Below are 27,403 nucleotides of genomic sequence, written 5' to 3' on the forward strand. Positions count from 1 at the left end.
CCAATGTAGCTGCTAAGCATACAGGGAAAATAATTAAACAGGGTGCTCCTCTGAATGTGTGCTGTCAGTGTAACATAAGCCCTCCACATCTTTGCTTGAAATTAATCTATATTCCTAACCGATGAATATGGAGAAGATGTCGGGGGCTATCTATATGAAACGCAGGCTCTGGAATGTAGAGTACTAGATACCCAGTCAATCTCATTGTCATTTGCCACTAGGTGGCAGTGAAGACACTGGCAAATAATGCTATGGAAGAGGGCTCCTTAACAAGCCTGTATGTTTTAAATCCTTAACATCCGCTTCTAGATTATTTTGAATTAAGAAAAAAGAGGGTTTTTTAAACTACTAATACAAAATCCCACTTACACTTAGAGAGTGCTTTACAGTTCATAAGATCTTATCTCTGACACCATTTCTTAAGCATAAGGGCTTTTTTTGGGGTGTTTTTTTTTTTTTTTTGAGACAGAGTTTCGCCCTGTCATCCAGGCTGGAGTGCAATGGCACAATCTCGGCTCACTGCAACCTCTGCCTCTCGAGTTCAAACGATTCTCCTACCTCAGTCTCCCAAGTAGCTGGGATTACAGGCACCTGCCACCACACCCAGCTAATTTTTGTGTTTTTAGTAGAGACGGGATTTCATCATGTTGGCCAGGCTGGTCTCGAACTCTTGACCTTGTGATCTGCCCACCTCGGCCCCTCAAAGTGCTGGGGTTAGAGGCCTGAGCCACCGCACCCGGCCGAACATTTCTTATTATGAACCAACTAGGTCCAGATTAATGATGTGTCTTTCACTAAAAGGCAAAGTTAGAACTCAAACCTAAAATGTCTGGCTTCAAGTTAAAATCCTGTGACAAGACCCCAAAATATGCAATATATGAAGGAAATATCCATTCCCTTATCACCTATCTGAAAAATTGAGACATTTATATACAGAAAGATATTTCATTGATCTGAGAAAACGTCCATTCCTCAGCAGTTAACAGTGGATTTCCTCCTATTCCAGTGCTCATCCTGCTTGTGGCACGTGTCCTGCATCCAGATCAGCTGCACACCCAAAGCTGCTCCTGCAGGAAGCAGGAGAAGCAGCTTCTCCTGTCACTTCTTCCACACCTAAGGCTGATCTCTAGCTACAGCTCTGTGTTATGTACCTACAACTCCTCTCTGTTCCTCAAATCCAATGCTCTCTTACATTTTCCCCTAGTACTTTATTTCAGTAAGGAAAGAGTTGAAAAAACCTGTATCACCTAAAGCAGTGGTTCTAAACTGGGTGATTTTGTCCCTCAGCGGACATCTGGCAATGCCCAGAGATAATTATGGTTGTCACAACTTTGGGAGTATGGAGGTTACTATTGGTATCTACTGGGTGGTAACAAGGGTGCTGCTAAACATCCTACAATGTACAAGACAGCCCCTCTGACCTCCATGAAAAGATAGAATTACCTGATCTAAAACATCAACAGAGAAGAAGTTGAGAAACTGTTTGTAAAGAGTGGATTTAAATTTTAAAAGAAAATACATGGGAGACGGATTTTTTTGCGTCCTGAAAACACTTAGTTGTAAATCCCTTTTGAAAATCTCTAGTCACAGAGCTGACAGTTTCTTCAAATTCTGCTTCTCCCCAGAAACTAGCACTGCTCCATTCAGCAATTTGATTAGCCAGTATAGGTTGCAATTTCCACATCTATATGGTAAGAAGATTACATTCTTACCATATAGATGATAAGAAGTTATTCTAAGACAACTTCTATTCACAGAATGTAACTTCTAAATACATTTTTTACTATTTTGATACTTGTGATGCATTTCCAAGTAAAAACATTAGATGGACTCTAAGATTATTTGCTATAATAACACTGTTGTCCTTTTCACTTTGCTTCATTTCATCTAATAAACACATTATAAATGCAAGGCTAAGAAACACCACCCTAAATGGTCATAGAACAAAACTTCCCAGTCAGATCCCATTTTAATTACAAATGTAAAACATATCAGGAGAATGTTTAAATTTAAACCTTACTTTTCACTTGGTTCTACATGATTTGCACAGGGGCCATATTTGTATTCGTAGACAAAACGTGGGATGTAATCAGAAGTAATAGCAATTACAAATGCATTGGTGATCACAGCCAATATACCGATTCCTTCGAGAATTCCAAGCCAGATACCTGATAAGAGAAAGATTAATCATGGTGAACAAAAATGAAAAATATGAAAAGCCTGCAAATAATCTTATTTTGGAAATGTTTTACTTATGTTGGGACCACAGTTCTGTCCACTTTGTGCTTTCTTAGTATACTATCTCAATACAGACATTATAGCTATTGAATATGCTTTTTCCACAAAGAGAAGATAGATCTCATCTAGAAAGATTTAAAAATTGAAATGCCATTAGGACTGGGTTCATGTCTGCTACAATGAAACATGGCACAGGTGCACAAGTGCACAAGATATTTCAAAGTCTAATTTACAGACCTTGCTGAGGCAATAAAAATAGTACATAAGAAACTTAAAGTTCTGCATGCATGGTTATGCACACTGTGAAATATCTGCATTCACTCTGAGGTTTGTCTTTATCTTTTTTTTTTTTTTTTTTTTGAGACAGAGTCTTGCTCTGTCACCCAGACTGGAGTGCAGTGGCGCGATCTTGGTTCACTGCAAGCTCCGCCTCCTGGGTTCATGCTATTCTCCTGCTTCAGCCTCCTGAGTAGCTGGGACTACAGGCGCCCGCCACCACGCCTGTTTACTTTTTTTTTTTGTCTTTTTTAGTAGAGACGGGGTTTCACCGTGTTAGCCAGGATGGTCTCGATCTCCTGACCTCGTGATCCGCCCGCCTCGGCCTCCCAAAGTGCTGAGATTACAGGTTTGAGCCACCGCGCCCGGCTGTCTTTATCTCTGTCAAATGTCTTTTTAAAGTAAAAATATAGAAAAGCAAAACTAGTCTGGTGGTCAGACCTGAAAATTTCTAGTAGACATTTTTTACTTCCTAGGAGGTCAATCTGGCATCATGGAAATACATATACACATACAAAGCTTTTGAAGTTATATAGTATAAAGAAGTAGTATACTATTAATTATAGTCAAAACTAATGTTTTCAGTAGGATTAAACTTAGTTTTAAAAATATGTATGAGAAAAAAATATCCTGGAAAAAAATGCTCTATAGCACTAAAGGTGATTATGTAGCATGCCAACTTTCCTTCCTCCCACACTCAGCATTTCAAAATTTTTATAATGTGCTACATTGAGTTGTAATTAAAAATAATAGTTTAAAAAGATGTTAAAGTTTACTTGATGAGATCATAGGCCAAAAAATCGATACAAACCATATTTGAGTACATTAAAATTAAACACTTATTTTTACAAAAGTCACAATATTTAGGCAAAAGAAAGCATTTTGGGAGAAACAATTTGGTTTACAAAAACTGAAAAAAGGTTAACATGCCTAATATACGAAAAGATCCCAAAATGTTAATAAAATAAACCTAGAGAAAAATGAAGAATAAAAGGAGCAATTTGCTTTCTGAATTAAAATAACCGATAAAAAGAAGCTTCAATCACTAGTATTCAGAGAAATGACACTCAAAAAATAAGATTTTTTAAAAATCCATAGATTGACAAAGATTTGAAAGTCTTATAAAATCTAGTGCTATTTAAGGATTGTGGAAACAGAAACTCTTTTACAGTGTTGCTGGAAGTATGACTTGTTACAACATTTTTAGTAATTAATCTGATACATCTTAAAATTAAAATATGTATACATTTTAATCCTACTTATTGGGACCTATACTATGGATACACTATATGCAAACACATATATAAATATGTGATATGTACTACATGTATAATAACTATGTACATATTTATATTTATAGCTATGAATATATGTGTATTTCTGCTTATAGTGGGAAATAAGTAAATGGTTATACAAATTATGATGTATCAGTATTATAATTATTACTATTCTATTAAAATAAATTGGACAAATATGTTTTGAGCTGGAGAATGTTCATGAAGGAAAAACAATGCACAATTCTACATATGTGTACGAATATATTTTTGTATATTTCTATAAGCGAGAAAAACAATGGCAAAGGATACATGCCAAATTGATAGCATTGACTCCTTGAGGTAGAAGAGAAAAATAAAGGTGAAAGATTACTAACTGTTTTCTTTATACACTTTCGTGTTCTCTGGCTTGAGCAAAGTAAAATCCAGTAATTTAGAAAACACTTATCTATGGGAAGGTATAGTAAGTGCTAACTAAAGCTGAAATGGAAGTTTTTAAAAATTTATTTTCTAGATTTTCTTTAATGTGCTTATATTATTTTTATTTTATTTTAAGTTCCGGGATATATGTGCAGGATGTGCAGGTTTGTTACATAGGTAATCGTGTACCATGGTGATTTGCTGCATCTATCAACCCATTATCTAGGTATTAAATCCAGCATGCATTAGCTATTTTTCCTGATGCTCTCCCTCCTCCTGCCACCCAAACAGGCCCCAGTGTGTGTTGTTCCCCTCCTGTGTCTATATTGTTTAAATAATGAAATCAACAACATCACCAAATTTAAAGGACAGCAATAATTTTAGTTGCTTAAAATATGAGAACTCAAATTGCATTGTATTCAATCTTTACAGATAAGCATATTTTACGTAGACTTTGGTGACGATGTAATATATAAATGGGTAAAATTAATTAAAAGGATAACCTTGCAGTATTAGCCAGAAAATTTCTCCTCCCAAAAAAAGAGACATGTGGAGCTGCTTTCCAATACAGTTGGACTTTTGATTTAAAAACTACAGTTTATTAAAGCAGTATATGTAATAAGTAGCACAATGGGAAAAAGTGAATTATATAAATATAATTGAATTTATAGAGAATTTAGTGTAAGATAACATAAAATAAGTTCAAAAATTGAATTATTTAATGAACGGTCTTGGAAAAATGGATTAGGCATTGGGGAAAAAACCCTGGACCTCAATTTTATCAACAACATATTCCAGATAAATCAACAATTTACACGAACAACAATTAAATGAATCAACAATTTAAATGAAATAATAAAATGACAGCAAACAGCAAGCAAATAAACAAAACAGAATAGCAGACATAACTAAATAATGAAACAACAATAAATACAATAGGTGAAAAATCTTTAGTTCTACAGTACCTTTCTAAGAATGTACCAAAATAATAACAAGGGAAATATGTCAATTTGATTATATATAAAAATTGAAACCTTATCCAAAATAAAGTGAATAAATTGAAAACCAGCATATATGTTATATACATATATATCTACATATATTTATACACAGTTTTATATATATATGTGTATATATATGTGGTGTATATATATGTGTGTGTGTGCGTGTGTGTGTGTGTGATTAGTATTCCAATACAGGGCCAGATAACCAAACCAAATATAATGGCCAAATAGCCAAAGAACATAAACACAATTAGCAAAGAAGAAATGCAAATATATTTAATCTCACAGTTACAAAAATGCTAGTAAATAGAACAATAAATTTTTTCCTCTTCACATTCTCAAAGATAGAAAAATCCAAAAATCCTTATTACATTTGGAGTTGCTGCAGAAATAGAGAAATGTACTTAAGATGAGAGTGTAAATTGGTACAACATCTCTGGAGGACATGCTGCCAAATTGTGTACCAAAAATTTAAATGTGCATGCTCTTTGAACAGGAGCTCCAGTCTAGAAATGTATACTGAGGAAATAATCTGGCAAAGTATGTAAGAACATGGTCACTTCAGTGTTGTTTATATTAGCAAAGTACTGAAGCAATGTAAACATCTCTGGCTAAAGTAATATTTTAAAAAATGTTATACACATATAATAGAAATCTGTGCAGCAATTGTCCAGAATGAGGCAGAGCTGTGTCTATTAACATGGAAAGGTATGGAAAAGTATATATGAAATCCGTTTTAGTTATGACCAAGTTTACGAAATAGCATATTGAATATAAACTTAATCTCAACTAAATTAATGTTCCCTTTATTCTTTTCATAACTAAAAGTGTTAAGTTTTGTTATGGTTGGAAGGGTGTCCTCACAATAGAAAACCACATGGTGCTAAGTAGTACCAAGTTATGTTGTCTTAGTCCCTTTGTGCTGCTATAACAAAATACCTGAGACTGGGTAATTAACAGTGAACAGAAGTTCCTTGCTATTTTGGAGGATAGGAAGCCCTAAATAAATGCACCAGCAGGTTCAATATCTGGAGATGGTCTTGCTTCCAGTTTCCAAAATGGCACCTTGCTGCTGTATCCTCTAGAGGGGGCAGACGCTGTGTCTTCACATAACAGAAGGTGGGAAAGCAAAAGGGATGAATGCTGTGTCCTCACACCACGAGGAAGTGGAAGAGAATGAAGCCACTCCCTCAAGCTATTTTTCATAAGAGTCCTAATCCCATTCATAAGGGATCATGGCTTAATCACTTCTTTTTTTTTTTGTTTTGAGACGGAATTTTGCTCTTGTTGCCCAGGCTGGAGTGCAATGGCGCGATCTGGGCTCACTGCAACCTCTGCCTCCTGTGTTTAAATGATTCTCCTGCCTCAGCTTCCCGAGTAGCTGGTATTACAGGCATCCGCCACCACACCCAGCTAATTTTGTATTTTTAGTAGAGACAAGGTTTCTCCATGTTGGTCAGGCTGGTGTTGAACTCCTGACTAATTTTGTATTTGAGACAGGGTTTCTCCATGTTGGTCAGGCTGGTCTCGAACTCCCGATCTCAGCTGATCTGCCCACCTCGGCCTCCCAAAGTGCTGGGATTACAGGAGTGAGCCACCACACCTGGCTGGCTTAATCACTTCTTAAAGGCCTCTTAATACTATGACACTGGGAATTAAGTTTCAACATATGAATCTGGGGGCACACTCAAACCATAGCACACCTCTTGGTGTTAGCAACGTAAAAATCATTTAACTTCTGAATCTTACCTATGTCAGTTGCTCGGGCTGGCAGAGGCCTCCGCCACTGGGTGACAAATTTGTATGCATCCAGCCTGATTTCAATGATATTGTTTAACAAAGCCAAAAGAGGGGCTAGAGGAAAAGCCGCAACAAAGATGGTGGTAAAACCAAATTGCAAAACTGCAAAAGAAGAGCATTAGGAAATTAATAATATAAACTTCCTTTGTGACAAATTAGTTGCTTTTTCTAAATTGCCTTTAATGCTTTCGACATCCCTACAAAGTAGATATGTTTATCTCATTTTACAGTTAGGACATCTTTATTTCATATATGTTAACTAAACTTGCTAAAGGGTAGATAGCTAGAAAATGTTGAAACCTGTATTCAAATTAAGTTCTGAATGTATTGAAAGTCTATGGGCTTTCCACCTCTATATAATGCAGCATGAAGGAGGGAGAAAAAGAAGAAGAAATAGAGGGAAGATAGGGACAAAGCAGAGGAGGAGGAGAAGGAGGAGGAAGAAGAAGAAAGAAGAAGAAGGAGAAGGAGAAGGAAAAAGAAAAAGAGAAAGAAGAGGAGGAAGAAGGAGGAGGAGTTAAGATTCAGAAGTTAAGATTCAGAAGTTAAGATTCAGACTGAGTCTGTGCAAAGGTTTATTGTGAAAAATAATTATTGCTTTATGTTAGTAGAATGGTAGGTTTCTTAACATAGAAACTGGTTCAGCTGGCCGGGCATGGTGGCTCACGCCTGCAATCCCAGCACTGTGGGAGGCTGAGGTGAGCAGATCACCTGAGGTCAGGAGTTTGAGAACAGCCTGGCCAACATGGCAAAACTCCATCTCTACTAAAAAATGCAAAAATTAGCTGGGCATGGTGGTGTACACCTGTAATCTCAGCTTCTCAGGAGGCTGAGGCAGGAGAATTGCTTGAACCCAGGAGGTGGAGGTTGCAGTGAGCCGAGATCGTGCCACTGCATTCCAGCTTGGTTGGCAGAACAAGACTCTGTCTCAAAAGAAAAAAAAAAGAAAGAAAAGAAACTGGTTCAGCATTATTTTGTTTGCTTAAAATATTTGCTCATAAAATAGGTGTCCCACTGTGAGAAAAACTTTCATTCTGGTCAATGCATGGCTCTCAGAGAATAAAACGTGAATCTGCCAAGAGTAAATATCTCTAGCTCCTTGAGATGAAGGTGTAGATGTGTTTTAGAATGCTTGGGGTTGGAAAGGAAAGAGATAATTTTCTCTGTTGAACCAAAGCTTGTGTAAAGTAGAAAAATAGTATCAAGAAGGCCAAATAGTCCTGCGGATTTCTTTTCCTTACCCATTTCTAAGTACTCATCCATCAGTCCGTGAAGGTTCATGGGCTGTAGATTCCAATCATTTTCCCACTGAGGTATGGAAGCATCATGGATTCCCCGCTTGATTTTATGTCGTGACCACCAGTTCTGGATCAACCTACATCACAAAGCAGACCAAGGGCTTTTGAGCTCTGATTCAAGCATCCAGTTAACAATTTATAGTGAACTACGAAGTGAGTAAAACCAATTCCAGCTCCTTGGAACTGGAGGTATTTGGTTTTACCTTTTATAAAAGTTAAAAAAAAAAAGTTTAAAAAATGTTTTGAAAGCTTAAAATATCTTAAAGAATTTTTAAAAAATCTTTTGAAAAACGTTAGCATAGAAGAGTAGGCCCCAGTCTTCCAGAACTCTCCTAGGTCCTATAAATATCTCCATATTTATCTAGGAATTCATGCCCTGTACACCAAAATCGTCCTTGATATTGACTAAACGAATATTCATTTCTATGATTCCTTCCCCTCTCCCCACCTATAGAAATACTTAAACTTCTATGTTGCCTGCTGTGATTAGGTCTGACTCTTTCATTGCTCATAACCTAAAATCTTCTGAGCTATACTCTCTGAACAGGAAAAAAAATCACGTTTCACATAAACCAGTTGACGGTAGGATTTCAAAAGATCTAAGTTCTAGTTCCCACCCTGCAATGCATTAGCCATGTGATTTTTAGCAAGTCACTTCACCTCTCTGAGTTTAGAAACATGAGGAGTCTAAGTGTTAGTGATTATTACATTCTGCTATTGTGGTGAACAGTAATTACTAGCAATAAGTCTGGGTCCATGAGTCCATTTTTCACACCTGGGAAGGAAGTAACAATACTGTTTCCTTAGCCCAAGTACAATCTTGGAATTATGTGACTCAGAAATATCCTGGTATGCACATATTGTGGCCTTCTGGGTAACGAATTATTTAAGAGTTCAATGAAAATTACCTCCAGGACGAGGTGATTTTTACAGGACTTGGTGAACAGCACCCAACTCTCAATTTTAATCATGGAACCTAAGTGGCAGTTGGAGGAGCAATCAGAGAACAAATGTCAGGCAGTGGAGGTTGCCTCCAGAGCCTCAGGAAGGTGAAAAAGGGGCTGGAGGAGAGAGTTGCGGCAGATCTGCTTGTTTCTATTATATTTACTTTGGTTCTGTTTAAAGTTTTGCTTGAAGAAAGACAATTGTGGTTTACAAGAGTTTTGCTTTAATGGCTCGACTACTCCTGCTCACTTTTCTTTAACAAAGCCTTTGCCTAGGTATCGGGAAGGGTAGGATGTGCCATGGTACCCTTAGGATTTGATATATGTGATTCAGACTGACCCCTAGGGCAAGGCTATAATGAAAATGTTCTGTCTAAAGTGCATGGCAAGTGTAGCAGTCCATGAGTAGTGACAATAAAAAGAACTTTTTTATACTGCAATGACCCCTACATCATCTTGTTGATACTTAAGGACTACTCACAGCATGTTACATTCTGTGCTAAGCACTTGACACCTAATTTCCTGTTTCTTTCAAACAATGACACCTAATTTCCTGTTTCTTTCCTAAACCCTGTTTTAAAGAAGTGCCCCAAGAATAGGAAAGGAATACCACAAATGAACTGGGCTCCCCAATCCTCCATCCTCTATTCTCTCTTTGTTTAGGAGAGATTTGCTTAAATTTGTTTTGAATATTAAGTCTGTATAAAACTCTCTTCACAAAAAGGTTCTGTCATTTATGATGAAGGTTTAAAAAGCATTGGGTCATCTCAATCTTCATAAATACGCTATATTTTATAAATGGACTAAAAAAGCCTTAGAGTTGTCAAGGAAATATAAAACAAATTTAGCAAGGAAGAGAGAAGGAATTTAAACCAGGTCTGGGTAATTCCACAGCCTATGCTCTAAGGCTGCCTGTAAATTAACACAATATGTTATAGCAGACTGCAGGGTTAATATCACTTCTACAACCCCCAGGTCTTTGTTCAGGAATGTTCTGATAAAATGTGTACCGCCAAAAGAAAAAAATAAGAATATAAGTTGATATATAACTCCAAGCTATTTATATCACCAAACAACTAACCAGTTCTTCCCCAATAGTCAGGAAATTATTCAAATAGTCATGTTTTTAGTTGATTAGACTCAAAGCCTCAATATTACGTTGTTTTAAATACCCAGTGTTTTGTCATATTTTAAAGGAAAGCGTATTTTAATATATGTGAAAGTGAGCATTCAGCACCTCTGTAAGCATTGCACAGGCAGCTAAAACGTCTCAAATAATGAAAATAAAGTGCTATTGTTTTGACGTTAGTACAATCAGTCCTGTTCTAACATTTTTTTTCTTCGTAGTAACAAAGAGTACAAGGCTTCTCATCTAGGATTTGATCTTTGCTTTATTCTTTTGGGAGGAATGAAGGCTGTCTTTATTAAACAACGAACTTGGTCTGTTGGTAGTGAAAGAAACATCCCAGAAAATTATTTTTACATTCAAGAACCTGTAATGTCATTCATGTTTTCAAACTAGTAACAAGTGTCTTAACGCATTAAACAAGTTAGAATCTACTCTACATTCATTATTCTGTTTAACCCTTACTGCTGTTCTTGGGGTAGATCTATTGTTGATACATTCTTAGTGAAAACAGGCTCTGAAACAGGAATTGAGCCATCACCTGTGTGATTATCAAGCCCAAATTCTTAAGCACTATTCACACCACCTCTAGTTTTCTTCTTTGTAACTAGACATAAGGCAAGTTTGAAAATAATGTGCTCACGGGTATCCCAGTTCCATGAAGTTGTTCCATATTTGCTTCAAAAACATGATGACACCCATTTGGAGGCAGAGGTCTATCAAACAGCCACTAGGATGACACTGAAATAGAACATAAGAGCAATAATGGTATTGATCTTCTTCCCAGTAGGCTCAGACATGCCCAGCTTTAAATTGTACAGCAAATTTTAAAGCTGGGTCACACCACCTCGTGCATTAAGAAAACAAGAACAAGAAAGAAACAGCATGTATGAGGGCACTTGGTGAGGGAATTCTTCAGTAATTATAATGAAATATCGATCAAAATTATAATAGCACTAACAACAAATCTAACTTTTAGTGAGCACTTACTATCTGCCAGGCTCTGTGTTAGGCACGATCACATTTAATGAATGCTATGGAATATTACATACCCATTAACAATCAGGTAATAGAAAATAGTTAATTGTATGGCATAATGTTCATAACATATTATTTTTAATAACCTTTTTATTTCAGAATAAGTTTAGATGTATAGATAACTTGCAAAGATAGTACAGAGTTCTCATACACTCCTTATCCAGTTCTAGCTGTTGTTCTGTACATTACCATGGTATATTTGACAAAGCTAAGAAAATTATATTAGTACATTACAATTAGCTAAATGTAAAGCTCTCTTTGGATTCCACCAGTTTTCCTCTCTCTGCTCCAGGATCCAAGCCCACATACCTGATTGCATTCATTTTTCCTATCTCCCTAGTCTCCTCTGGTCTGAATAGCTTCTCAGTTTTTAATAACTTTAAATGTTTTGAGGATTGTTGGATGTGTATCCTGTGCAATGTCCCACAATCTAAGTTTGTCTCATGGTTTTCTTACGCTTAGACCAGGATTATGTGTTTTAGAGAGACCAGTCACAAAGGTGAAGTGCTATTTTCCTCACATCGTATGAGGGATACATGGGAAGCACATGACATCACTGGTGGTGTTAATTGGTTAATATAGTGTTTTCCAATTTTTTTCCACTGGAAAGTTTCTCATTCTTCTCCTTTTCGGTTCTATTTTTTAGAAGGGAGCCACTAAGTCTAGCCCATTCTCAAGATGGTGGGGAGGCGTTGAACTCTACCTCCTGGAGAGGAAGTATCTACATATATTATAATGTATTTTTAAGTGATAACGCAACACCACAAAAATAATTCATCAGTATGATCCTATTTTTTCCTGTGCTTTTCTGCTTTTTTAGATTTTCAATAAGTTAGTTTTAGAGCCCCACACAAACAAAAACGTGATTTCAAAGAAAATCACAACCAATGTGTTTTACTTGAAAACACTGCAGTATTTGGGTGGGAGGGCGTGGGTCTGTTTCTTTAGAAATGGGTACATGTCCTGCTCATAAGGAAGACAGTCTTCTCTATCACTTTGATCCACAGTTTCTATTTCTATCAAATTGGTACTAGTGGAACTTCAAAGAGAACAAATAATTAAGACACTAAGAGCCTGCTTTTCCTGTTCCAGCCCAGTAATTTAAGACTCCCTAATCTGAGCCTGAGAGAGGATTTGCAAATGGTCATGCTTACTGCATGAAGAGGTCTAAATTCGCCCATTGAAGCAAACCTCTTTTTTCAGGATGAATTTAGGATTTCCTGAACTCTCCCAAATATATCTGATAAATGGGTTCACTGGAATGACTGAGGCAGAATAATTATTAAGCTACAGGGGCAAATCACAGATCACAGCTGCAAGCTGAAGCTCTTCATTTTTGTAGAAACTCAGAGGCAAGCTGACTTGCCCAAGGCCATGCAGTGTTGACTAGTGCTGTGGAAATGAAAGTTGTCCCCAGTACCCTAATCCACTGCTCTTTTATAATACACTAAGGATGAATTCCATTTACCAATGTGTTTGCTGCCTTAAAGTGTGGGTTTAACACAAACATATTATTTTGTGGGATGGGAAAAAGAAGATGATCATATAGGATCATGTGATTGGTTTGCTACCTACAAAGGATAGGCCAAAATGGGGTGGCTGGAAGACAGGCCATTTACACTTTTGTTGAAATTAAGCCTTGATGACTTTATGATTTATAAGGAAGAGAAGGGGGTCCAACAGTTTTTATGGGTTTGTCCATTCACATAGTGATGGCCTTGCACTAAAGCCAGTCTATCAAAACTTTAAATTTCATTTGGTAGAAAGAGCCCATACTTAGAATGTACAAAAGGGCATGAGTGAGTGTGCAGAAGACATAAGTATTCATTCCAATTGCACCACTCAAGATCATATGACCTTGGACAAGCCAAACTACATGCTGTCATGTATTTTTCTCTTACTCCTTGTCAGAACCTGCCTTGGTAGTTGTTGGTATCTTCACTCTGTAGATAATAAAGCTAAGTGACAGAAAGAACTACCAGACTCCAATACCCAGGTTCCTTCACTTACTTTAGTATGCTTACTCTAAATCCAACATAGACGTGTGAGCCAGCAATCAGACAGCAATTTCTCAGCAAAATAAGTTTTCATTATGTCTTTGATTATACCTACACGCCATTCCAATCGTGGCTGGAAAGCACAGTGCTCAGAGCACAGACTCTGAAGCTACACTGAAAAGATTTAAATCATAACCTCATCAGTGTGTATGTTTGTACAATTGTAGGAAAATCACATTTGCAGTTGCAGGAACTGCACATCTGTGACTTTGTTTCCTGATCTATAAAATGGATATAATGATAGAACTTGAGGATTAAATGCATTAATATACAGAGAGCACTTAGAAACAATTGCTGGAGTACATTAGCATATAGTAAGCCCTCAATAAATCTTAGCTATTATTAAAAACTTTTTAATATTGATTTCACATAAAATATTAATGTGAGATATGATATAGTTGTAGTAGAAGATTCACAAGTCTAGGTTAGCCAGTTCACAAATATCCTAAAACGAACTGTAACACTTTTTAAATTTTGTAATAATGGCTATCATTAATTATAACTATTATTTTACATGCACAATCTAATTTAATACACCAATCACCAGTACTGGGATAGCTATTCTTTATTTTTTCTGTTGTTTAGGGACAGTGTTGGTCTCTCACCCAAGCTGGAGTGCAGTGGTACAATCACGGCTCACTGCATCCTCGAACTCCTGGGCTCAAGGGATCTTCCCACCTCAGCTTCCTGAGTAGCTGGGACTAGAAGCACGTGCCACCACGCCCGGCTAATTTTTAAATTTTTAAAATAAAGACAGGGTCTCATCATTTTGCCCAGGCTGGTCTTGAACTTTTGGCCTCAAGCAATCCACCTGCCTTGGCCTCCTAAAGTGTTGGGACTACAGGTGTGAGCCACAGGGCCAGGCAAGATAGCCATTCTTATCACCAATTTACAAAAGAAGAAAATGAGATTTATAGATATTAAATCACACATCTGGGTGGGCAGCATTAGAATATAGACTGTCAGTCTCCAAAGATAAAATATTAGTTGTGTTTTATTGTTATGCCCTGTTCTTCAAGGCTATGAACAGAAAACTAAAATGTTCAAGAAAAATATGAAAAATATTATCCATGTCATTCATAACTACAGAAACTAAAATCACTGGCTATTAGAATGGTGAAAATTCTACCATTGGCTAAATACTGAAGAAGCAGGCTCATACAGTCTAGGTAGGGGTGGCATTTGGAGGCCCATTTCTCAGTCGCAATGAAAATATATAATATACTTATCCTGTAACCCAGTAATGCTACTCCTGGGCAGTTTTTCCATATTTACAACAAACATATTGTAAATCAATAAAGAAATATGAGTCTTAGGGCAGGTACTTTTATATAATTACATGTTGGTGTTTCCAGTATGATGTCTTTTGGACTAAAAGGAAACCTAACATATTTAAAAGTTTGAAAATGTACCCAATAAATAATAATAATTTCCAATAAAAGAAGGAAAATTACTGGAGCTAAATTCCTGGGGTCTGTAAATACAAGAAATTAAGGTGATTAAAAAAGTAAAGAGAGCTGAGGTGAGAATCTTGAGGTTTAACTTTTCAGTTCACCCTCTTTTTTGAAAAGATGTGGTTGCTTCCTTTCTGAACAATGTGTCTTCAATATCCATAGACTTCCCTGAACTTCTCCTTTCTTCAGTTCCCTTCCTCCCACAGGAACTGGCTCAAATCCGTGCCCATTCCTGCACCCACACTCCCAAAGTTACTTACTTCCTCCAGTCTCCACCGATCAAAAAGTTTATTGTATTTTCCTGGGTGGCCTACGAATCTGTAAAAAGACATTTTAGTTCATTAGCATTTAAGTGGGGATCACTGAAGAACATCTACTAAGGCATCACGACGAGTGCATGTGTGGGTAGACATAAATGTTCACTGGTGCAATCTGTCCCCAGTTGACTTCTGCTATGTTAAACATCAAAGTATCTGACTTACAAAGGAAAAAGTGATGCGTGAATTAATGGGTCAGGAAAGTACCGACAAACCAGCTGGATGATGTTTCCGACCCTCACATAGAGTCTTAATGTTTTGTTGACCTAGTTAATGACTATTACAATAATGTATTGCATTGTTTGGTCCAAAATGTTTCTATCTTCAGTAAGTTTCCACGGCACTGGATGGAGTACTAAGCATATGGCAAAGCAGAATCATTAGTTTACTATGTTGCTTTTTTCGTATTTTGCATTAAAGGTGGAAAAATGTTAAGATGATAGGAGTTTCCACGTTAAGGAATTATAACCCAAGGTTGCACAAAAATTCTTTTCTTCTTTAACAAAACTGTTACTGATGATGAAACAGGCACAATTCAACTAAAATGCAGCAAATAGGATTTTTTTTTTTGTGCCAACTTTAACTGCTGGTGGCTGTCAGAAATCATGAGTGAGAACAGTAATTGTCAATTAAACTATTGACTACGTTTTTGACTCTGTGAAGATAATGTACAAAAAGTTGACTTACCTTCCCAAAAAGAATGCGATATAGAAGATGGAACTGTTTAAATTGACAAACTGGAAGAGGAACATCTTCAGGGCAAAGCTGTTTTCCCACTCAGATTCTGTTCGAGGATATTCTAAAAGGAACACAGGGTACATTGACATAGATGAGGTAAATGTCAAGACTCTGAACATGGAGTCAGAAACCCCAAGTTCAAGTTTTTTTTAAAAAATTATTTATTTATTTATTTATTTATTTATTTATTTATTTATTTATTTATTTATTTTTGGAGATGGAGTCTCAGTCTGTTGCCCAGGCTGGAGTACAGTGGTGCAATCTTGACTCACTGCAACCTGTGCCTCCTGGGTTCAAGCAATTCTTCTGGCTCAGCCTCCCAAGTAGCTGAGATTATAGGTGCCCGCCACCATGCCTGGCTAATTTTTTGTGTTTTTAGTAGAAGTGGGGGGTTTCACCATGTTGGCCAGGGTGGTCTCGAACTCCTGACCTCAGGCGATCTGCCCACCTTGGACCCTCAAAGTGCTAGGATTACAGGCGTGAGCCACCACACCTGGCCAAGGTTTTTAGTTCTATGAGGCACTTAGTTTTGCTGATTTCTAGCATCTGTATCTGTAAAATGTGAATAATATCTACTGTTCACACTTGATGAAAGGACTTCATAAGATAATCTTTGGACTTTCCCCACAGCTACAAAAGTATGTTATTAATACATGAAGATTTTCAGGAGTCTCTCTGCTATCATCATTTAGCAGAAACCATACATAATGGATCAATCATTCACTCAAACTGTCTATACTCAATATAAGGGTCTAAACTGTCCACAGAGTTCTTTGAAGAATGAGTATTTTGTGTACAGACAGAAGTGGAATGGTAAAGAGAAAAGAGGGCTATTATCAGTGTGGAGAGCTGAGCTCTTATCGCAGCCTTACACCTGAGTGGCAGGTAATCTCAGGCAGGTCTCTTCACGTTTTTTTGCAGTCAGTTTTGTCGTCTGTAGAATAAGGGATTTAGACAAGATGATTTATAAAAATCCTGTCAACTCTAACATCTTATGGTTTTATAATGATTAAAAGAAAAAAATAAGGACAGCACGTACTGCAACCTTAGCTCCTATCTAGTACTCAAATGAGTGATAGAAAACAGACATGTCTCATCTAACACATATTGTAACGTAGTTGAAGAATTCAGTAAAGATAGAAAATAGGATCTCCTTTAAGGAAAACATAGGCTAAACGTATGCACGAGCCCAATCACATGGGAGGAAAAAAGAGGTCCTGGGGAACTCCAAGTTCAAAGGTGGTAGGTGCCAAAAGTAGGAAGGGTCCGTGGGCCACCCAGAAGGTGACTGGCAAGTGTGCCTCAGTAAGAACAGTCAGTAAGAACCTGTCCCCACAGGTTTCGACATGTCATGCTTTCACTGTTGTTTCTCTCTAGTTTATAAATTTAGTTTATTAACACAAAACTTATTTAGAAAAGAGGATGTAGATTTTTAGGTAATTTTTATTCTGTAGATTATTTTTGGTTCTTCATTTCTAATTTTATTTCAGCATTGTCCACAAATGTGTCCTGCCTGATTTCTGGTTTTAGGCAAAAAGTTGCGATGTCATTTGTGGCTAAATTGTGTGGATAAGTTTTGTCAATGTATCAAGTGCATGAAAATGATATTTGTTTTCCTGTTGGGCATATGGTTTGTGTGTGTGTATGTGTGTATACATATAGACATGTATTATATATGTATAATATATACATTATATATATTATATACTCTCTCTATATATATATTCTTTCTTTCTTGAGATGGAGTCTCACTCTGTTGACCAGGCTGGAGTACAATGGCATAATCTCGGCTTACTACAACCTCTGCCTCCCAGGTTCAAGTGATGATTCTGCCTCAGCCTCCTGAGTAGCTGGGATGACAGGCATGTGCCACCATGCTGGCTAATTTTTGTACTTTTTGGTAGAGACAGGGTTTCAACATGTTGGCCAGGCTGGTCTCGAACTCCTGACCGCAGGTGATCTGCCCACCTCAACCTCCCAAAGTGCTGGGATTACAGGAGTGAGTCACCGCATCCGGTCTGGTTTGTACATATTTTTAAAGAATGTCAGATATGATAGTCAAACACTGTGTATCTTTTTTTTTTTTTTTTTTTTTTTTTTTTCAGATGGAGTCTCACTCTGTTGCCCAGGCTGGATTGTAGCATGGTGATCTTGGCTCACTGCAACCTCCACCTTCCAGGTTCAAGTGATTCTCCTACTTCAGCCTCCCGAGGAGCTGGGATTACAGGCGCCTGACACCACGCTTGGCTAACTTTTTTTGGTGGGGAGGTATTTTCAGTAGAGACAGGGTTTCACCATATTGGCCAGGCTGGTTTTGAACTCCTGACCTCAAATGATCCTCCTGCCTCGGCCACCCAAAGTGCTGGGATCACAGGCGTGAGCCACCTTGCCTGGCTTAAATACTGTATATCTTTACTTATGTTTTGACTATGGATTTTTCAGTTCTTTTCTATCATTTTTTTGCTATCTATATTTTAAAGCTTGTTAAAAATGCATAGAGATCATGATTATTATACTGACATGTTAGTTCATTTACTAGTATGAAGTATTCCTCTTTCCCTCTAGTTTCCCTAATATTAACCTGGTGACATTTGATTTTATTGTTACTATTCTCTTGATATATGCTCTTACTCTGCGAGTGTCAGTCATTTTTCAGCTTTTTAAATGTAGTTGTGTTTCTTTTCATTATCATCTAGCTGGATTTTATTTTTTGAAGTTCAATCTGTGTCCCAGTTTTCAAATGGCAATTATTCTTATAGATAATTGAAAGATGGATGGATAGATAGATCTGGAGATAAATACAAACACACTTTTTAAAATTTGTTTAATGATTTATCTTTTCTTCTCTATTTGTTATATTGATCATATTCTCACTATTTTATTTATTTTTAATGTATAAATATTATCTTATATAGAAACAAATATTTTAGTTTTTCCTTCAAAGAAGCTACAAGAACAATAAAATAAACAGAAATAAAGTAAAATGAAGGAATAAAAATCGACAATAAAATGTTTTAAAATCTTCAATAAAATAGATAGAATGATTCTTGAACATGTAATATTGACTAACATTTATGAAGTGCAGTTATAAGAAAAGAGAGAAGAGTCCACCACCCCAAATAAAAGACGTATAAACACTGCACTGAAGAGATTAACATTACTAAACATCCTATCAATAATTTTTCAGTGGACAAAACACTTATATATAATAAACAACTACCTACACAAATAGGACTTTTGAAAAAATGGCTCAGAAATAAGTAGGTACTCTTCAAAAAACTAATTACCAGTGCATTAACTAAAAAAAAAAAAAGTAAACATCTACCTCAGAATGACATAATGCCTGGATAGTCACATGGGTTGATTTCATGAAACTCTAATTAAATAACAAATTTGCCTTTTGTATATTTCAGAAAAATATAAAATAATTAAAGTAATTCAACTTGCTTGGTAAGACTAACGTAATATTGACTTAACACAGCATAGCATAACAAGGCCAATGCAAGGACACTATAACCCACTTTCATTTCTAAATTTACCACAAAATTCCTTACTCAACAATGTAATAAAAGAAAATAAAACTGTATCTCGACCAAGTCTAGTAGCATAAGACTAAATGCCTTCAAGGCCCAAAAACTTAACAATTAGGGGGAGAGAGTTTTGGTTTAATACAGTAAGGAGTGGTTAGGCCTGTAACAAACTAAAGAGTATGTAATTATCTAAATGCCTTATGAACTGGTTTTTATAAAACTGTGTGAGAATAAAAGCTACAAGTACACAAGAAAAGTGTTTGGATAGTTTGGATATCCTAAAATAGGATTTAGTAATAGACTTCAACCTCCCAAAATAAGACTTTCTCTGAAAGTTCATGTTTTCCTGATTAATGTCAAGTGACAATAATGTAGGAATCTATGTGGCCAACTAAAGTGACCCTTCTATGAGAAGCCAAACTGAAGACATAAGGTGCTCCAAATTGTCCTGTGAGAAATGCCAGTGAAGACAAATAATACTTTAAAACATTGTCAGGAAAATTAAAGTTTTAAATTCTGTTTTTTACAATTCTTAATTATATAAGGAGAACCACATACCTCTAAATGTTATATTCAACCATTTATTTGTGGGCCATTCTTTATATATTTATGATTATTAATTTTTCATCCACTCTTCTGCCAAGTGTGTACTGGGCTGCTATTTCATACTGGAACAGACTTGATACTAACTACACTTGATACTATTTACACTTGATGCTATGGTATGGGGACTGAACCTATCTTCTTGTTATTTGTGAGATTTGCATAATTTCTGACACTAAAACCCCTCAAAGACAGGGCAAGTAAAAATCTACAAACTATTTTTACTTAAAATTTCATTGGAAATTCCTAGATAAAATATAGCAGATTTAGGTCTGGTGCAGTGGCTCATGCCTGTAATACCAGCACTTTGGGAGGCCAAGGTGGGTGGATCACCTGAGGTTGGCAGTTCGAGACCAGCCTGACCAACATGGAGACACCCCATCTCTACTAAAAATACAAAATTAGCCAGGTGTGGTGGTGCGCACCTGTAATCCCAGCTACTCGGGAGGCTGAGACAAGAAAATTGCTTGAACCTGGGAGGTGCAGGTTGCGGTGAGCCGAGATTGCGCCATTGCCTTCCAGCCTGGGCAACAAGAGTGAAACTCTGTCTCAAAAGAAACAAAAAATAGCAGGTTTAATTCAACCGTTTATTAAAGGAATAATGCATCTTGATAGTCTAATGGTCTGTCTCCCTATCACGTTGTCTAAAATATTAGGTCCTCCACACATATTTCTTTTATGAATGAATGCATGCCAAACTTTGTACCTAAGGATTGAAAGAATCAGAAGTAAGCACATTCATTTCTTGGCTGTAAGAATTTTTTAGTCTTGTAAAGAAACTAGATAGATAGATAGATAGATAGATAGATAGATAGATAGATAGATTAGATAGAGAATAGATCAGAATAATGTAATAGATGCAGTAATGAAAGGAATCACAAACAGCTAAAGGAACATTGTAGAGTGAAGGATCAAGAAGTCAACAAAGATTTCACAGAGGCAAGCTCTGATATCAGAAAAGGTTACTAAGATTTTACTGGGAGAAATCATTCTAAATGGTAGTAAGATTATATACCAAGTTGGAGACATGTTAAGTGCTACTCAGTTGCTTTACATATTCTGATGAAGATTACAATGTTCCTAGCAGAAAGGCATTTTGCTAGAAGTGGAGGATTGTTACATTGATTGCAGTTAAACCTGCGTCCACAGTGAACCACTCCTCCAAGTATACATACCCTAGTGTAGTTGCCTCCAACCTTGATTCTGACTTGCCTTCACCAAGAGGAGACTGGATATGCAAGTAAAATGCAAGCAGAAGCTGGATAAGCACTTGTTACAGGGGCTTGTCTTCCTGGAAGCCAGCTGACATGTAAGATGTCCTATTATACTGCTATAAGCAAGCTAGGCAGGTAGAGATACATAGAGGAGAAGAAGGCGGAAGACACCAGCTATTCCAATAATTCCATATGAGGAAACAGACGTGATTGAAGAGGCCCTCTTACACACCAGCCCCAGCAGACACCACATGGAGGAGAAAAATCACATAGCAGGGCCTAATCTAAATTGTAGGATCATTAAAAATAGTAAGTTGTTGTCCTGAGCTACTAAGTTTGGAGTAAATGGCTATGTGGCAAGAGAAAACTGAAACAATGGAAGTTACTGCAATGATGATAACTTTGAGGTTTAACCTAGGGTCTATGCTGCCAGGAAGAAAACATTTATTTTTCAACACTATTCCATTCACAAATATAGCACATTGTGGATCATTTTGAATTGGCTTTTAACTCAGAGGAGGAATCAAATCCTGAACACTAAGGATATAGGTGCTATTTCTAGGATAACGTATTTCTGGCCAAAATATCTCTTACTTTTTACCTAATGAAGCTAGTTATGGATGAAAAGATAGTTATGAGATGCAGTCACCCAGTAAGGTAATTAGTCCTTGCTTTTTACTGTTAATTTCTCTGTTCCTTGGAATTAATAGTGTGTATAGTAGAAAGTTACTGTGTGTTATGACTATAACACTGTGAGGTACTTTTGACCTCTGTTTGACAAAGTCAAAACTCTTTTCATTAGTTGGCTTAATTTGTTCCTTCGAATCCCAATTTATCTTTAACATAGACAGTTCATTATTAAGAACAACTAACAGCCATCCTGATCTAATTCTCAACAACCACGAAACCAAAGTTCAAAAAAATCACTTTGAAGTAAATGCTTTTAATTTTTTCCATGTTAAAAAACTAATGTAATAGAATTTAAGCTTTATCTTTTTTGCTTTGTGGTTTTTGAAAATATTTGGAAAAAATAAATCAAGAAACACAAAGTTTAAAAAAATTATTTAAATAGCATATGACCTCTTCTGAGAAGCAAAACTTAATTTTTCATTTGTGTTTTCAAGCACAAATTAGCACAGCCAAAAAATTAAACAGAATATAATGTCAGGCACACACACACACACACACACACACACACACACACACAGACACAACATAGATTCTATTATTTTAATCAAACTATCAATATTTTTATTCATTTAAACTAATATAGTCCATGATTAGATAAATGACGAATCAACAGACAGAAATCATCACTGGGTTATAGAGGAAAAAATCAAATATCAAGTGAAAACTTTGACATTTCTTAATACTTAGCACAAATAACTGTTCTGTTTCCTACTATTGATTATGATTTCCCCAAATCATTCTCCTTAGATTTGCTTCAATCCTGGGTATAGGGTACTTTAAAAGCAAATGAATGTAAGGAACAGAGCTAGTGCTTTGTTACCCAGCTGAAGAAAATGCAGCTCAAAGGGTTGAAAGAACAATGAACTGTATCATTGCTATTTATTGAACCACCTGTCATGTGTCAGGCAGCCAACATACAATGGTGAAATAGGAACTATTATTATTGTCATTTTACCAGTGAGGAACCGAAGACCCAAAAAGTAAAGAAGAAGGAGAAGCAGAGGGAGGAGAAAGAATGGGAAGAAGAGGAGACGGAGTGGAGAAGACGACGAGAGAACAGGGAGAGGAAAAAGCTTGCTGATGGTTACACAGTCATAATGGGGCAATCCAAATGTTCATTGCTATATCCAGCTCCAAAGCCTGCTGTTTTCCCCTTTCACAACATTGTTTCTCCAATGTTAGCTCCAGAGCACAGACACTATCTCCTTGTATATATATATAAAAAAAAGAATTTGAGAAACCAAGAGAATAAAATAATTGATTATTACTGTGCAACTATTGATAATGTAAGTTATGGTGCAAAGATTTCAACTCATGCATTCTCACTGTAGAGCCGATGCTCTTAACAATTACATTATATTGCCTACTTAAGACACTGCATCTGTGAGGCTGGAAATGGATGACATAGAAAAAGGACATTCAGAGAACAGGAAATAACTCTAGAAAATGTAAAGCATCAGCCAATATAAAATATTCACGAGAATACTTGGAAGATAAGGTTGAGGTTATCTTGAAGAAATCCCAACAAAAATCACAGAAAATGAAGAAAGAAAAAAATAACTATTGAATATGATAAGAAACATCTGAATGTAAAGAGTTTCAGAAAGATTTTTAAAAGAAGGAAATTATTTAACAAAGAATATACAAAAATTTCCTGGAAGTGAAGTTTCTGAGTTTTCAGATTATGGCAGCAGTAGAGGTTTGCCACTAGGATTTCCCCTCAGTAAGAACTTGCTGTTCAGGTGCAAGGAGTACAGTCACCTGACAGCCTCCAGCTGTTTCCAAGCCTCCAGCTGTTTCCACCCTCATCCTATGACTCAGCTTTTATGCTCAAGTCTTGCTCTTCCCAAGCAACAACCAACCAGTGACTCAGAATGACGGGGTACTAGGTCTTGGCCAATTATACTCAATTATATCCAATGTTGGATTCCTCTAAATCTTTATTTGAAATATTTGTTCTAGAGCTCTCCATTGGATTGGTTAAAACCATCAGATCTGCATTGTTGTCTGAGGCTCTTCTTATCCAGTCCTGCTCCCTTCCTCAGGAGTTTTCCCCTAAGAAATTTCTTGCATTACTAACTCCATCTCAGTGTCTGCTTCCCAAAGGACACAGTGGATATCAATAATTGATGGGATGCACTAAGTATCCGGCATAACAGATGATAAAAAGTTTTCACCAAAGTACATCATTGTGAAATCTCAAAATGAGAAAAGATTCAAAATTATGCTAGAGTATAAACAAATAAAAAAAAATCAAAACAGGTCCTGTGCAAAGGACTGCGAATAGGAATGGTAGCAGAGCTCTCAGTAACAATGCTGGAATCCAGAAGAAAATGAAGTTCCTTCAAGATTCAAAGGGGTCAGTATTTCTAAGATAGAATTTCATACCCAGGAACACTGGATATCAAGTTTGAGGCTAGAATAGAGACATTTTCAGATACACAAAGTTTTAAGAAGCTTACTTACAAATAGCAAAATAAGGAATTGAGCCAAGAAGGAATAAGACATAGGAATTAGTAAATAGTATCCAAATTATAGAAAAATATAAAAGGAATTTCCAGAGTGCTTATGAAAGTTAAGTCTAGATGCAGTTGGCTACAAGCCTAGAAAATAACCCATCTAGTCTGGAGGAGACAGCTTGAGAGGGTAACTCTAAGAAGAAAATCAAGTTTGTATAATACTTGATGTGTTTGAATATATTCAGAGAAAATTTAAGAGTCTTGGCAAAACCTTTGGGATAAATAAAGAAAAGTACGTTAAAAAAAAAGCAAAAAAAGGGGTCATTATTAGCTTAAAAAATACAGAAATGGCATAAAACACATACACAATTATAGAATATACCATGCTGTAGGTATGAAAATAGTTATAGAGACATAATGACGTGAAGACTAATGATTAATTTGGCTAAAAATGCTGATATATCCACCTTGGAAGGAGGAGAAATAACTGTATTTATCAGATAATGAAAGATGGAGTGTGGGGGGACAGGGCACTGCAGGGAACATTAAGACCTAAGTCTTAATAATTCATACTTTTATAATGGGAAGGCAATAGTTATCAAAAGATAAAATCCAATAATGGCCATAGAATGATATTACATGGAAACATGGTGGGAAATAACAAAAAAAACAGATAAAAATATTAAAAAGTAGCCAGGCGCGGTGGCTCACGCCTGTAATCCCAGCATTTTGAGAGGCCGAGGCCGGTTGATCACAAGGTCAGGAGATGGAGACCATTCTGACTAACACGGTGAAACCCCGTCTCTACTAAAAGTACAAAAAATTAGCCGGGCGAGGTGGCGGGAACCTGTAGTCCCAGCTACTTGGGAGGCTGAGGCAGGAGAATGGCGTGAAGCCGGGAGGCGGAGCTTGCAGTGAGCCGAGATCGCGCCACTGCACTCCAGCCTGGGCGATAGAGCAAGACTCCATTAAAAAAAAAAAAAAAAAAAAGAAAGGAAAAACAGTTAAAAAGTAATTCCTTTGGCATAGAAACTAGGAATGGGTGATGTGGTAAAGGATTGGTTTTTATTGTAAATCTCTTAATACTGTTTTGGATTTTAAAATGTGTACATGTAGTATAACACTTTGATAAAACATAAATATTGAGGAAAAACCCGAAGAACTGAAAAGTTGGAGAAGCAAGGACTCCTAAGTAGGAAGAAGTAGGTGTGCTGATTTCTAGTAAAAATATTTTGTAAGTACATGCATTGCCTCTCTCTTATTATTCAATATAGACCAACTTCCTGTACTACCCCTGTCCTTTTTATTGGTAAATACTTAAATAATTGCAGTTATTAAAATGCTACATTATATAAAGTAACTACAGATTGACATGCCCATATGTTATTTTCTGACTAAGGAATGAAGAAAAATGGACTTACCTAAATTGGTGAGGAGGTAAGCAATTTTTTCATAAGCCTGAAATAAAGAGAATACATAGTGAACATTATTCTTCTCTTTTGGAAAAGGCTGGTATTTACACTATTTGAAAAAACATCTATAGTGTATGTTATACAGTGGTTATATTTTACATTAAACAGAGATGTATTGAAACTTAGCATGTAAGGCTTTATATATACATACATGAATGAAATTGATATACATGTGAATGTAAATATGAGCGAACATATATGTGTGTGTAGATACACTTGTAATCTGTAATAATGAATTTTTTCTGGTAGCTATCTTCATTTTCATTTTGTAAATCAAGAAATGAGAAAAAGTCCCTAAAAGTCATTCAGCTAATCAATGGCTGAGCTGAGATTTGAGCTCAAAATTATAGATATTTTTGGCCAGGCAAGGTGGCTCACGCCTGTAATCCCAGCACTTTGGGAGGCCGAGGCGGGCAGATCATGAGGTCAGGCGATCGAGACCATCCTGGCGAACACTGTGAAACCCTGTCTCTACTAAAAATACAAAAAAAGTAGCCGGGCTTGTTGGCGGGCGCCTGTACTCCCAGCCACTCGGGAGGTTGAGGCAGGAGAATGGCGTGAACCTGGGAGGCGGAGCTTGCAGTGAGCTGAGATCGCGCCACTTCACTCCAGCCTGGGCAACAGGCGAGACTCTGTCTTTAAAAAAAAAAAAAAAAAAAAAGTATAGTTTTTTTTACTACACTGGAAGGTGAAGTGGAAGTCTGAATTCTGTACTACTGATAAAGAAATTTCTAAACTATGACAAAAGACTGTATACATTTGTATTTGTAAGGAACAAATTTGTTTTTGTAGTTATTTAAAACAGATGCATGAGTCAAATCTGTTGAATCTGTAAGTCACAATAGATTTTTCTGATAATATTTTTCCTCTTCTGCCATCTTTTCCCTTCTGCTGTATACTCTGACCAATATTTACATAGACTCAAGGAAAGGGCATACATTTCACAATATTCCAAGTAAATATAGTTGGGAAAGTATTCGCTGTAGACAGAAGTACTTGTGGGTATATGTATGTGCATGTGACTATTACCTCATAACCACATAATTCCATAAAATATTGTTTAGATTATCATTTCCAATAACTTTGCCTATTGGCACGAAAAATTAAAAGTATGCATCTGGACATATTAAAAGTTGTTCACCTTCTCTGACAGTTCTTTCAGTAAAATGACTGTCATTACTCATCTTAGCTGTGATTTAAATCTGCCCCTTCCTAAGATTTAAAGTGTTATCTGGAGACAGAAAGATTACACTGAGTACAATACTCTCATTCTCCTCCTAGTGCAGGTTTTTTGTCTTTGTTTTTGTTTTAGCTATACACAAATTATAATTTTCAAATTTTAGGATAAGATTACCGTGAATTCATGAACAGCAAGTGATTCCTACTATAACGGGTTCTTTTTCACGTCCTATTAATTAAGTGAGATAAACATAGCAGGGTCTCCAAGGAGT

General features: G+C 36.5%; 1 protein-coding gene across 8 annotated transcripts in view; it reads right to left on the reverse strand.

Moving 5' to 3' along the window:
• ANO3 (anoctamin 3) overlaps positions 1-27,403 on the reverse strand; it is a 476,116-nt gene that overhangs the window by 13,132 nt on the left and 435,581 nt on the right. For all 8 annotated transcript variants that reach the window (XM_074012595.1, XM_015434966.4, XM_074012596.1 and 5 more), the window contains 7 exons: positions 25,902-25,938; positions 15,934-16,045; positions 15,190-15,247; positions 11,024-11,121; positions 8,254-8,387; positions 6,962-7,114; positions 2,021-2,168 (listed from right to left, as the gene is read on the reverse strand). In XM_074012595.1, coding sequence (XP_073868696.1) covers positions 2,021-2,168; positions 6,962-7,114; positions 8,254-8,387; positions 11,024-11,121; positions 15,190-15,247; positions 15,934-16,045; positions 25,902-25,938 — 740 coding nt within the window. The remainder of the gene's footprint in view (positions 1-2,020; positions 2,169-6,961; positions 7,115-8,253; positions 8,388-11,023; positions 11,122-15,189; positions 15,248-15,933; positions 16,046-25,901; positions 25,939-27,403) is intronic.

Source organism: Macaca fascicularis, chromosome 14 (genome assembly GCF_037993035.2).
Source record: "Macaca fascicularis isolate 582-1 chromosome 14, T2T-MFA8v1.1".
NCBI classification, from domain to species: Eukaryota; Metazoa; Chordata; class Mammalia; order Primates; family Cercopithecidae; genus Macaca; species Macaca fascicularis.